The sequence below is a fragment of the Echinococcus granulosus genome (assembly GCF_000524195.1).
Source record: "Echinococcus granulosus chromosome Unknown EG_S00007, whole genome shotgun sequence".
Lineage (NCBI taxonomy): Eukaryota > Metazoa > Platyhelminthes > Cestoda > Cyclophyllidea > Taeniidae > Echinococcus > Echinococcus granulosus.
In genome coordinates this window covers 285,980-297,958 of record NW_020170387.1, presented here as the reverse complement: position 1 = coordinate 297,958, position 11,979 = coordinate 285,980, and the positions used below count along the sequence as shown (strand labels likewise).

General features: G+C 41.0%; 2 protein-coding genes across 2 annotated transcripts in view; one reads left to right on the top strand and one right to left on the bottom strand. All coding sequences in view use genetic code 11, as the record gives it.

Annotated features, from left to right (window-relative positions):
- Positions 1–5,303, bottom strand: part of EGR_01752 (Inositol-tetrakisphosphate 1-kinase) — a gene marked incomplete at both ends in the record, with an annotated part of 10,378 nt that extends 5,075 nt beyond the window's left edge. The window contains 10 exons of the mRNA XM_024491001.1: positions 115–313; positions 363–775; positions 2,125–2,224; positions 2,753–2,927; positions 4,067–4,134; positions 4,174–4,330; positions 4,369–4,412; positions 4,645–4,740; positions 4,875–4,993; positions 5,227–5,303. Of these exons, the coding sequence (XP_024354457.1) occupies positions 115–313; positions 363–775; positions 2,125–2,224; positions 2,753–2,927; positions 4,067–4,134; positions 4,174–4,330; positions 4,369–4,412; positions 4,645–4,740; positions 4,875–4,993; positions 5,227–5,303 (1,448 nt within the window). The remainder of the gene's footprint in view (positions 1–114; positions 314–362; positions 776–2,124; positions 2,225–2,752; positions 2,928–4,066; positions 4,135–4,173; positions 4,331–4,368; positions 4,413–4,644; positions 4,741–4,874; positions 4,994–5,226) is intronic.
- A 734-nt stretch (positions 5,304–6,037) lies between these two features.
- EGR_01751 (Transmembrane protein) lies at positions 6,038–7,740 on the top strand (the record flags this gene model as incomplete). Its single annotated transcript, XM_024491000.1, has 2 exons — positions 6,038–6,957; positions 7,485–7,740. 2 exons carry the CDS (start codon positions 6,038–6,040, stop codon positions 7,738–7,740), a joined length of 1,176 nt encoding a protein of 391 aa, XP_024354456.1.
- Between the last annotated feature and the right edge of the window lie 4,239 nt (positions 7,741–11,979).

Sequence of the window (11,979 nt, the reverse complement as noted above, 5' to 3'; positions counted from 1 at the left end):
ATTTAATAAAACGCAGTTACAACCATAGCAAAAATATGCAATATGTGTTTCAGAGGTAGCCTTCAAAGTCCAAAACTTGAGACGTGTCAGCTTCAAAAGCCAACATTAACTTACTCTACATGGACGAAGAAATCTGCAAACGATATGTAAATTTCATTTTTGGGAGTGGCAATTATCTCCAGATTTCTTGTGGACAGACTCAATCCGCCTGTAAGGGGTGAGACGACGAGGGAATTGAGCTGCTCTCCATGCATCCATGAGAGGCTAACATCACCGTTCAAACGTTGTTCAATTCGGGCATCACCCAGGTAAACTATAAAACAGCTGAACATCTTACTGGTACTGTCAAAGTGTGAGCTTACTCGTGAGACCGCTGGCGTCTTTCTGAATTACCGAAGAGTTGACTAGGTCTAGCAGTTTCGGTTCTTCATTTACTTTATCCGATCCAGACTTCTTCAAGATGTCTGGAGTGCGATCACGATCAAAGAAATCCATCGACACTGGTCTGCATTGAGCCCAATGATGCATTGTCAGTCGGTAGTACTCGTTCTCGTTCTTTACGAAGCTGGGCTTCTCAGTCCGCAGTAGTATCTGTCGCTCCTTGTCAAATGTAATTGAAAGCTTTTCGTGATGAATATTAATCAGTCCGCGACAGTTAAAATGATACACGTATCCATATTGGCAATTTTCGCTAAGTGCTAACGCAGAGTTATTGCGGTAGTTGATCAAGCGATAAGCTGTTCCTGATCGTTCAAGAACAACATAGGCTGACAGTCTTAAGTGAATGACCGATTCTTTGGATAAGTACAGTTGAGGACTTGATAATGCTGCTAAACTGAAATCGCCTTCACCAGGTACCTGTTCCATCACTTTTGAGCAATATTGCCATTCGGAAGATGGATACACGGGAAATGCTGTTTCTAAACCCATGCCGCCCTGAAAGGTCATCTTATTTAAAGCTGTTGTGCCTGCATCACCACACACAGAGCTGCCTGTTAAATCGTAGCCATATGGAACGTAAGTTGACATCATTTTTGGGCCATTGGGAAATGGAAAATTATCAAGTGGATCTAGGTTGTACATTGAATCATCCTCGATAAAATGCCTAGTGGATGCACACAGTCGTGCGTAGCAGAGCTCACAATTACACATAATCTCTGACAGTGGGTGCACATCTTCCTCGTGGATATTGCTTGAATTCGAAAATGCACGAGTTGTCATTTCTCGAGTCGCAGTCTAAGATTATGGTAATTGCTCCACATATGCAGCTCACTGCGTCTGACACGTCTCGTGTCAAGCGAATGCGGCAACGCGATTGATCAATCGCGCTGCTAGTCGGTTTAAACAACCGATCAATAGCCCTCCCGCCAAATCAGCACACGCTGTGGGCGACGATACCAACCAACCAGCGTGGATATGCACCGCAGACCTTTGGGCATGCTGCATTTTGTTTTCGCTGTCAGTAAATTCTCATCGACTTCAACATCAGATGCAGTTGAAGTCATACCAGCCAGTCGGCATCATGAAAATCGGATAGAACCTGGACGCAGTTGACCGTATCCAACTTTCCTTTATCACTAGGAGACCGTATTTTTAAATTTACACACTCCAGGGGTTTTTTGAACTCACAAAAGCAGTAACAACGACGTCACCGCATCCCAAGTTGCCTGAGGAGGCCAGCTAACGCCCGGTCATTAACACCCCAAACGGTGAGTCAATTGCGACGAGGCAACTTGGGAAGCTGCGGACAATGTTGCTAGAGTAACTCTTAACACAGTTATCTGCCGCCATTTATGAGTCTCATATTCACTTCTCCTTAACTGGTTGAAAAGTTGCTGCTCTTTGATTTGTGCTGCACATGAAAAGGGTGGTTTGTGTCTAAAAGTTTGTTGGATCCACTCACCAATACTAGGAATGCGTTTGCGCAGAAACGCCCAGTGTTCTACTGGGGACAACATTTCACCCTCCAATCACAACTGCCAAAAGAGAAAAGGAAGTAAGCTTTGACTGTTGAGGTAGTTCATTTAAATAAAAAAAGTCGGCATTGCGAAGTCATCGGAGTGGAATAACCGTTCGATGCAAAGGTCAGAGGTGAGAAAGTGTTTCAATAAAAGTTACACTGACGCATCCGTGACAGCTGCTGGCGAGGGTAGCTTCGATAAATCCAGCTTTTCTCTCACCAAATTCTCCAAGTGGAAGTGAAAATTTGGCACACAGCTGTAATCTGAAAAATGAAATAGAAATTGACCAATTTAGTACGCAGGAATAAAACACTAGCAGCATAAAGATGGCCTTATAATGAAGCTGTTTTAATGATTATCCTCGATTTGACTTAACAATCGTTCCTGTTTTTAAACTCAAAAAATAACAAGTCAAGCTGATTTAGGCGTTAAAACCAGTGCCACCAGTTATAAAGAGATAAGCCACAATAAACTAGGCTTGAAGATCACTAATGCTAGCAATGTGAAGTAGTTATGCGCATCTATCAAAGTACTGATTCCAATAGAAACTGTCTGTAGCAGCTTCCATTGCTACAAAAAATAGAGGCCAGGAATTTAAAATTGCGACGCTAAACCTCAATATATGATGCTGAAACAACCTTTCCACTCTGTTTCGCCTAAGCCTCGCAATAAAAATTTTTCCAACATCACGAAAAATTAACCTGATTTCATAATCAAAATAACACAATTTGACCCTTCCACTTCATGGGTTTTAAAAGCAGATGTCTTGCTTGGTTTTTTTCTGACATTACCTGGAAATACGTTGACGTCTATAACAGCTAAGCGCTGCTTACGATCAGTGTTGGATGGAATCACGAAATCGACGCCCATGAGTTCGAGACGCAAACGTGCACGGAGGGTGCCAATGACCCGCTTGATTAAAGCCTTGTCAATATTTAAATCTTCAACACTTGGAACACCATGAGCCTGAAAGCAGAAGAACAATAAAAGGGACCAACGTATTTTCACACCTGTCGCAAAGAATACACAGGATCACACAATATTTGATACGCCTTCCATGAGATCTACACAGTTGGGAAGAAGTTGGAAGTAACAGTTATGCAGTCTTTGAAATAAAATACGTGGTCTGATATTTCACAAGTCCAACTCTTAGCAGTGAAAAACACACCCCTTTGGCTCTTGAGAACGTTAGAGCACTTCCGATCCTTAAATTAACAAGCTAGTGAAGCCCAAAACAGTCGAGTTCACTTATCTTTGAGAATAAAAAGATAAAGCGCAAAGCAAGGATTTTGTCACGTGCATAGCTGACAATGTAATGTGCACTTTAGGTGAGACTATGATGGCATAACTTCGCCAAATAATCAAGCAGTTAGGCACCGATTTGGGTAATCTTAAATGCATTCTAAGAAAAGACCTGTCATCAATAACCGAAAGATGTCTCGACTCATGTTACTTAACCTAACGATGTGCTTTTGGGGATAGATTACCTATTAAACTTCGTCACTTGAAAACAATTCTCAAGAAGTAAATTACGACTATATCGTTCAAAACCCCAAAGTTCGAGTGCTAAAGTAGTCATAATTTCAAAGGGCGCAGTCCCACTGATGATGGAGTGCGATGATTCTTGCCAGGTGACAAAAAACGGTAAACAAGGCATGCAAACTTTATGATCAAGCAAATCCTGTTTGGAAATACATGGGATTTCAAGTCATTGTACACTGCTCAAATTTCACCATCCACCATTAAAACTGTAATTGGGTCATCAATGAAGAATCTGCGATGGTGTGATTACTCAAATCAGTGGCAAACATCTAATTAGAGTCGGAGAATTTAAACAGACCTAGATATACTGGAATGGATATGTTTTAAGCGTTGTTACAATGCGTTAGTATGCAATCATACGAAATTCCAGTTCAATAGAAGTACACTTCGCCGAATATATTTTGCCAAGCTGCACCATTCTTCAAATTGAAACATGGAACAAAAAACGAAACTATCATTTATTACAAAAGCGTTGTCAAGAAAAAACAAGAAGGAATCAAATAGTGATAATAAGTTTGAACACGACACAACAAAGTAGTGTCTTATGCAACTCAAGCACTTACGTTGTTGAGAACAGAACGTGAGTTTCCCTTGGAAACATCTTGCGAATTAAAAAAGATTGGTTCATGTTCTAAAAGCCGCGTCCAAGCATATCATAGATTAACAATACCTCTAGGCAGATTTCCAATGGATGGTCTTGTAACGAGATGAAAGAAGTCACCAATAATGTAGGCCTTCAACAAGATCCCATCGTGGTTCTCGAAACTCTGCACCACGGAGCGACATTTAACCAGGCTCAGGTCATCCTCCTTAAAGAGCAGCATCATCTAAGCAAATAGTAACAGCTGTTTGTAAAGATGCATACTTTATGGGCCTCTGCTTTCCCGTGCGAGACAAGAGGCTTACAAACTAAAGGTGCCGCAAAAAGTTATATGTAAGATTTTATGGATAAGATAAAGTTGGGAAAAGCAAGGGCTTAGAGGGAGCCTCGATTACATTTGAACAGGACATAGGCAAAAGAACAGTCCTGGTCCTATTAACTGATATGAATTGGGCGAATTAATGTGCATCGTCTTATACGTAATGCTTTTGAACCAAACAATAACAAAGTAGTCAGTTAGCTACCTATTTAGCCGCTTACCAACTGGAAAAGTTACATTGGCATCTTGGAGGGAACGAATGTCAATTTCCAGATCACCAATGCACAAACAAAAAGATGGTATCAGAATCACATCACCTGCAAATAACCAAACATTACAACGGCCAACCGAACTACTGATGAAACACATTTTGGTGAAAATAACAGCAGAGGTTCTAAGCTCAGAAGACGCAATAATCCAAAGACATCTTCCAAACTTGAGAAGCACTTACATAGACCCGCAGCTCGAGCAGCGTGAGCAACACTTTTACATTGCATATAACGATTCAATATCAACGCGACGGCATCAAATTGATCAAGGAACTTAATAGAAGGATTTGACTGGATATATCTCTATAAAGAAAATAAGGTGCCACAAAACAAACTTGAAAAGCGAAATACTTCATTTTGTCCTTTTTTATGAGGTAGAACCCCTTATGAAGTATTAAGTCAAAAGTACCTTGACACTCAAAAGGCTCGTTTTCTAGTATCTACAGAACAGTCACTACTTTGTGAATAAATACCCTGAAATATCGGATTGGCTCATCAGATCTATCTGATTAACACTACACAGAATTCGCGTACCTCTTTATTTCAAGAAACTGCTTAAAACCGAGTTTCTCAAATTTCCTGTCTTCGACGAAAATACCAACACGCTTCATTCTACAAGAATGGCAGTCAAGTTTTATGTTACCCACAGGATATCAATTCAAACACTGTAAGGTCACACAATTCAAATAAGTCAAAAATATTTAGGTGTATTAGATATTCAAAATCCAAGTAGAATAGCCATTTCGAGGCGATTCCTTTTACCCACTCGAGACACGCGTTTTGTAAAGTAGTACGATCTGAACAGACAGTGGAATTACCAGAGCAAACGATGAATTGTTGCTGGTAAACACAGCAAACTGTTTATGCATTTTTAAGTTGTTATAAAGCCATGGATTAGTTGCTTTGATTCCTCCCTGGACTCGCCAGAATACCTTTTGCAATTTTGCCCAAAGCGCTGATAATCTTAGTAACATGGGTTGAGCGTGCAGTAATTTTGTCGTTTTCTTATTCTGCTTACTGAATTTTGTGGTTATTAAATAATTTCTTTAAGTTCCGGATAACTGCCACTGGATTTTTTAAAAGTCAGCTGTGTAGCTAAGACAAGTCTACAAAAATGAAAAATTATTGAGTTTCAAATGCGGATTTAAATGATGATGCCTGTTTTTATTTTAAATTACTTTGTGTATGTACGAAAAGTTTACTAAACCAATAGAAAGTCAGGGATGCTTGGGAGGCGCCCCAAATGTTGATTCACCTGGCCCCGTCGTACTTGTGTTCTCTTTGACGGTTTACCATTTGATTGCACGAGAAGAGCCCTTCCAAAGCACACGAAATCTGCTTCGCAATGGAGCCACCATATTTTTGTGATAATTTCAACCGAAGACAGTTTGTCGCATTGTCTCTTGTCTTCATGTTTATTGCCCTCTTGTCTTTGCGCCTTGACGATTTTATCTACTGGCCTTATTGGGTAGTGTTCTTCCCCCTGTGGCTTTGGGAGTTTGTTGTATTTGGCGGCTTCCTCTTTGAAGTTTTTGCATTTTGTCGGAGTCCGCGTTGTTACATTGAGATGCAATCACATTTTAAAAGTGTGTTTTTTGATGCATTCTTTCATACTAATCTTTTATTCTTTGGAGTTTTGACTTGCAACAGACTCGGAAACGCCCATCATAACTGGATGTCTGCTTATATTCCACTAATAATACTGAGCATTTTTGGGCTTTTCGTCAGTTGCTGGGCCATCAAAAATGACTTTGATGGGGACCTCCATTTCATTGTTTCCTCACACATTTTATTCTTCATTCTCGTTGCTCTTAAGGTGGAGCGTTTTATTACTTTGAGTTGGAGAATTGTTTTTATACCTAGCTGGGTTGCGTTTGCATTCTTTTTCATTCTTGAGTTTACCGAAATCGTCTTATCCATTTCCCGCTTTGCTTGTGTAAATAAGTTTCCGGATTATAGACGACAGTCTTTTTGCATCAGTGTTGGTTATTCCACTTCTCTTTTGTTGATCGCTACTTCGGGCGTTTTGCTGGCTCTCAGACTGGACGATGATTTGCATCTTCCTTTTGTAATCATTGCCTCTCCTCTCATGTCAGCCTTGACAGTCTTTATGAGTCTCTGTTTCTCTGGTCGTCCCCATTTTCAGTGGCGTCGATGCTTCCAGCTTTTTTATCGCCATATCATTGAAATGTGCCACCCGCTACAGGAATATGGCAATATTTCGTATAAATTAAGCAGTCTTCACAAATCCTCGATGTGTGATCGGTGAGTCTGATGTTAATGTTTTCTCCCGATACTTGTTTCTATCCTTTCTGTTATTACCATTCTATTACACTCAGCTCACTTGTGGTGTTCGTACTCTCACTAATCGCTAAAATACGTACACCATGCACTACACATTTTTATCGGATTGCATCGGCCTTTTTTGAATGCAAACAGAGTTTGTATTGTCTTACCTAGATTGGTTCCAAATTTATGCCCGTCGTTCAAGCATCAATAAAACTTTTCTACGGCAGTACAGAAAGGTTCTAAATCGTGTCAAACGTTAGGTCCCCAACCGGATGTTGTAGGATTTTGTAACTCTTATTTAATGTTGACTCGTCCTTAGCATTTACAGATGCTGCGCTCCTTGATTGAATATAGTTGCTAGTATTGAATTCCTTAATCTAACACCCACATTTGTGCAATGGGGGCCTCTGATTCCATTTTAAATGCTAGGTCTTTTGAATTCATATGTGGATAATTGCCTTTCTTCTAATGAATTTCTCTTTTCCTTTATCCATACTCTTTAGCACTACTCGAGGTGAAAACCAACAGTCCTTTCCCCGCAGTTTGGATTCCCATGTGGTGATGACTGATGCGCCCCCATCGGGGTTCGAGAGTCCCAAGTCTCCCTCTAAGTCGGTTTGCGTTGAGTCGCAAGAGGCAAACTGGCCGTTGGAAGCCCGATTGTTACTTGCGCCTCAGCATGGAGGCGACCAGGCGACCTCACAGGTGGCGGTGAGCGCCCTCTGCCCTGCTTCCACCCGGCTAGATGTACCGGACTAGTAGCATGATGCGTCTCATGTAGTTTACAAGAATTTTATTTTGATTATTTACTGCAAGGGTTACCCTCCCCAATTTATCTGTGTTTGCATAAAGTCGGACACTTCTCCATGCCACCATTTACCTGTAGTGTTTATCATGTAAAATTTCTGACTATGAATTATACACATGCAACTCATTTTCGAACCTGTCGTTTCCCATCATCATTTGGTTATTTAAAAAGAAGTTGAAACTCGCCTCTATTGCTTACACCCCTCCTGGCACTTTTAAAATCATGTGAGATTTCGGTTTGTGAGGGTGTTTCCTCGGTATTTAATTTTCGCACCCGTTTCTGATCTCATCAAAGTGGTTACGTAGAGGATTTCGTATTTGATATCAAATTATCCCTAATATGATTGACGTCCTTTGGAAAATAGCTGCAGACTATTGTAGTCCATGTTACACTGCTCATTGAACTGTTCCCTGAGATAATATCGAATCTTTGGTAGTTGACGCAGGCTTATAAGTTAATTATTTGTGAATATCGTAGTTACCAAGCCTGAATGGTGAAAAGTGTATTCATCCACGTATTGGAAATTGTATAAATGCTATAGAATGCACGGTTCATGTTTAACGATTCCTTCTAGGTTGGTGGATTTACATGAAGGGAATTTGCGTGTCTATGGAAGGCTGACATTCGCTTTAAAGTGCACTTTACAATAAAGTCACGTCCGTTTATGTCACAATTACTACGTTCTTTGCTAAACCACAAAATCTCGAAAACATGTGTTACTCAGTGGAATCAAAAAGTAATGAGGTATGTCTGCCCTCAGTAGGTGATAACTACTATTTGACTTTTCAGAAGCATGCGAGCTAATGCGCGACCACTTTTCTGGAATTTCTATGCACAATGTAGTGTTTTTTTTTGTTTGAGAGGCTGTCACTTGTCAAACTGTGTTTGAACACACACCAAGGGCTGCTTTTCGCCATTTAGAATAATCCCATTCTACTGCCGTAAGCCTCAGCCAAAGCTGTTTTCATTTTCTGAGCAGGGTTTATGGCCTTTTTCACAAAAGCATCAGGCAGGGCAGCGCGCTTTTTTTCGCAAATGCTTCTTCCAAAGCTTGAACAATGGTGAGACTCGCAGTGGCAGCCACCAGCAATCTCGGGCATCTCAGTTTATCACATATGCATGCAATCAACTTTCCTCCATGCGTGGTGAAACATCCGCACCTCCACTTTCTTTGGTGATAGATGGGCAGTACAGGACGAATTCTTTTCCACCGACTTAATTATTGATGGTACGCGTTGCAACCAATGGGTGGAGAAAGTAGCAGCGGTATTACTTTAAACAAAGTATTTTTGTCTGACAACAAACTTTGAAGGGTGGAGTCTTAGCCTCTTCATTTGCTTTAAAATGATCTTCGGTTTTGAGTCGATTGATGCTTCAACAGAAACTTCAAGGTACCCTCATTGCATATGCAATTGCTGCCAAATTTGAAATGGATACCGCAGCAGGAGATTGATCTTTAAAAGCGTTTGAATACGAGATTATAAATGAAAATCATGTGTTTAAATAGCTGTAGTGCTCGAGTCCTTTCTAAAGATGCAAAGTGTTTAGATATATGCTTAAAGATGCATAATTTTGGATAGAACTTCATTATGCATGTGTAGAGATCTAGTGGGGTGTTAATCAGGAGATATTATGGACGGAGCGCTCTGACATCCAGATTTTAGTGGAAGCCTGCTGTGCCTAAGGAACAGGTGTCGTTAGAATATGTCAATTTGCCACGCAACCATTTCCGGTGTTCTGACCTCAACAGCACGCTCAACTGCTTTGTTCTAGGCGAACTCTACTAAATACATGAAAGACCTTCAACATTTTTCCAATCCTCCAACGTCGTAGTAAGCAGTGAGTTAGGGGGTGCAGCAATCGACTCTGTCGGCCTTTGTACTGTTACTACTTCCTGGCGAATCAGCTGCTCCTTCTGGGAATGAACGTTACTGCCAAACTAGGGAAGCTATATCGAGGAGGGACCGTGTGCACTGTTTTTGTGATGAAGCCGGGTGCCTGTGGGTGGATCAAAAGGTTTGGAAACACCAGTGTTCTTACGAAAACTGCACGGATCCAGAAGTGAAAAGGGAAGGGAAATGAAAAAGGCAGGAAAAAGAAACAATTTTGCCGAAATGAATTTCATTTTTATTGTAGTAGGAAGTTCTTGTGTGTTATTAGCACTAGTTTCATTTTGTTGAATCTGCGAGTGAAATTGTGATGCCTAATGACTGACACATGCTCTTCAGCATTTTCAGTTGGTAGTGCGCACTCGAATTCACTTCACACCGATTCATCACTATGAAAGTTGAAGATTATTTTCCCACTAGTCACCTGAGATTGGCCTTGTGCGAGGATTCAGTCGAGCATTTGCAGGTGGCCTCTTCAACTTGATGAAGAGGTCTCCTGGGACAGAAGCTTCACCCAATTGCCTTATACAGTGGACGTTTATAGTTGACGAAAACCTCTTTTCCCCATCCTTTCCAACTTCCTCTCCGTATTGCGAAGACATTTGTGATACCCCGGGAGGTAAAAACGTACATTTCCTTACTTTTTTAGGGGCCACAATGTTCTAACAAACATTCCATCTTGGAAGTGGCTCTAAATCTCTTTCAGGTTTCGAGAGGTTCTTGCTACTGAGGTTTGTGGGCAAAGAGAAGACATTTGTTTTCATATTTCAATTTTCTGACTCGACTTTACGATTGCAGATTCGCACTAGAGGTATGTTTTACACACTAATTGAATTTCACAAGTAAATGGAGTTATGCCGAAATTTCATGCTGGCTTTGGTCACAAATGTTTAAGCTGGAGATAATTCACTTGATTTAGAGGCTGCTTATCCCACCACTAGCTCCGCTAGAAATCTCGTTTACGTGTGACCGACCTTGAAGGCAGATTTAGGGCTAATGACGATAATACGGTAGCAAAGGGGTGACCGACTGCTTACCCACGGCGGATCAGCTGCCTACACTTTCCCGCCCCCATAAGTCTGCCGGCCCTAACACCCAATATTCGCGATAGCCGTTTCAATCAACTCCCACGACTGTTGAGCAAAACAAGCTAATTAAGAGCTCCAACTGCTGCTTAATCATCCCATGTCTACACCTCACACCTTAATTCAGTTTAGATGTCAAATTTTCAGTGATTTTTCAGCTTGAACGACCCTCCCGTTGCAAGGATAACCGCACTTTCTTAGATATTTTAAATAAAAGCAAATATGCCCCTCCAGAAGTGTTTAACGTCTCAGATGGGAAACGGGATAGCACTATATGTTCGATATGATGATCAAAGAGGAGATATCTCCTTGGGATGCACGACCCTCGAATCTAGACGCCAAATAAAGCGCATAGGACCTCAATAAATCGCATATGAGGGCTTCTTACCCTAAAGTCGAGTGATTCCGTGGAAGTAGTATCATGCAATGTTCAAGAAAATACAAGGTCAGGCAAAAAACATGCCGTTAATTCTGTATTTTGTAGGAGAGCAGTAGAAAATCCATCGACGAGCCAACTTTTAGATCTGGAATATGACAATCCAAACGCGTAATTAAATGGTCGTGAATGAGAAAAAAAGCTTATTTCGCCTGCCATTTGATAAGGGAAGCAGATATACATGGTCCCGCCTCAAGGAAACAGATCTATCTCAATCATGGACTGTGCTAAACGAAATGATAACATTTTGGATCTGAAATAAAAACCTCTTTGCGAAATCAAATTGCTTTCGAGAAGTAATTTAACATTCCACTAAAAGATTTTCGGTCCGTCGCCGTCTTCATTCTAAAACAAGGGACAATTACGATGTGTATGAGCAGTATGACACATTCGTTCAATACGCACGACTCATGGTTTCTCTCTACCTTCCAGCAACATGCATAAGTTAGAGTTCAAATTGCAGTGCTGTCAAAACCCTTATTTATGATTATGTAAGATGCTGGTTACTTACTTACTTCTCGGCTTTGCTGAAAGGTTCAATTAAGTTCTCTGCCATTGTACCTTCGCCTGGTGGGATAGCCCCCGGGTCATATCAGCAGGCCTCAAGCCCTGCTGTTGGTTGAATACATATATTCTGCTCAAACATTATGTCTTTTTCGTCTTCAGGGAAGTGGTGGGGAGCCGCAGTGGTTCCAGTGGAATCCAAACCCTATCATTAGGCACAAATATCCTGATTTCTACTGCCAAGTGATAAACCTTACTGTAACGGAAGAAATTCCT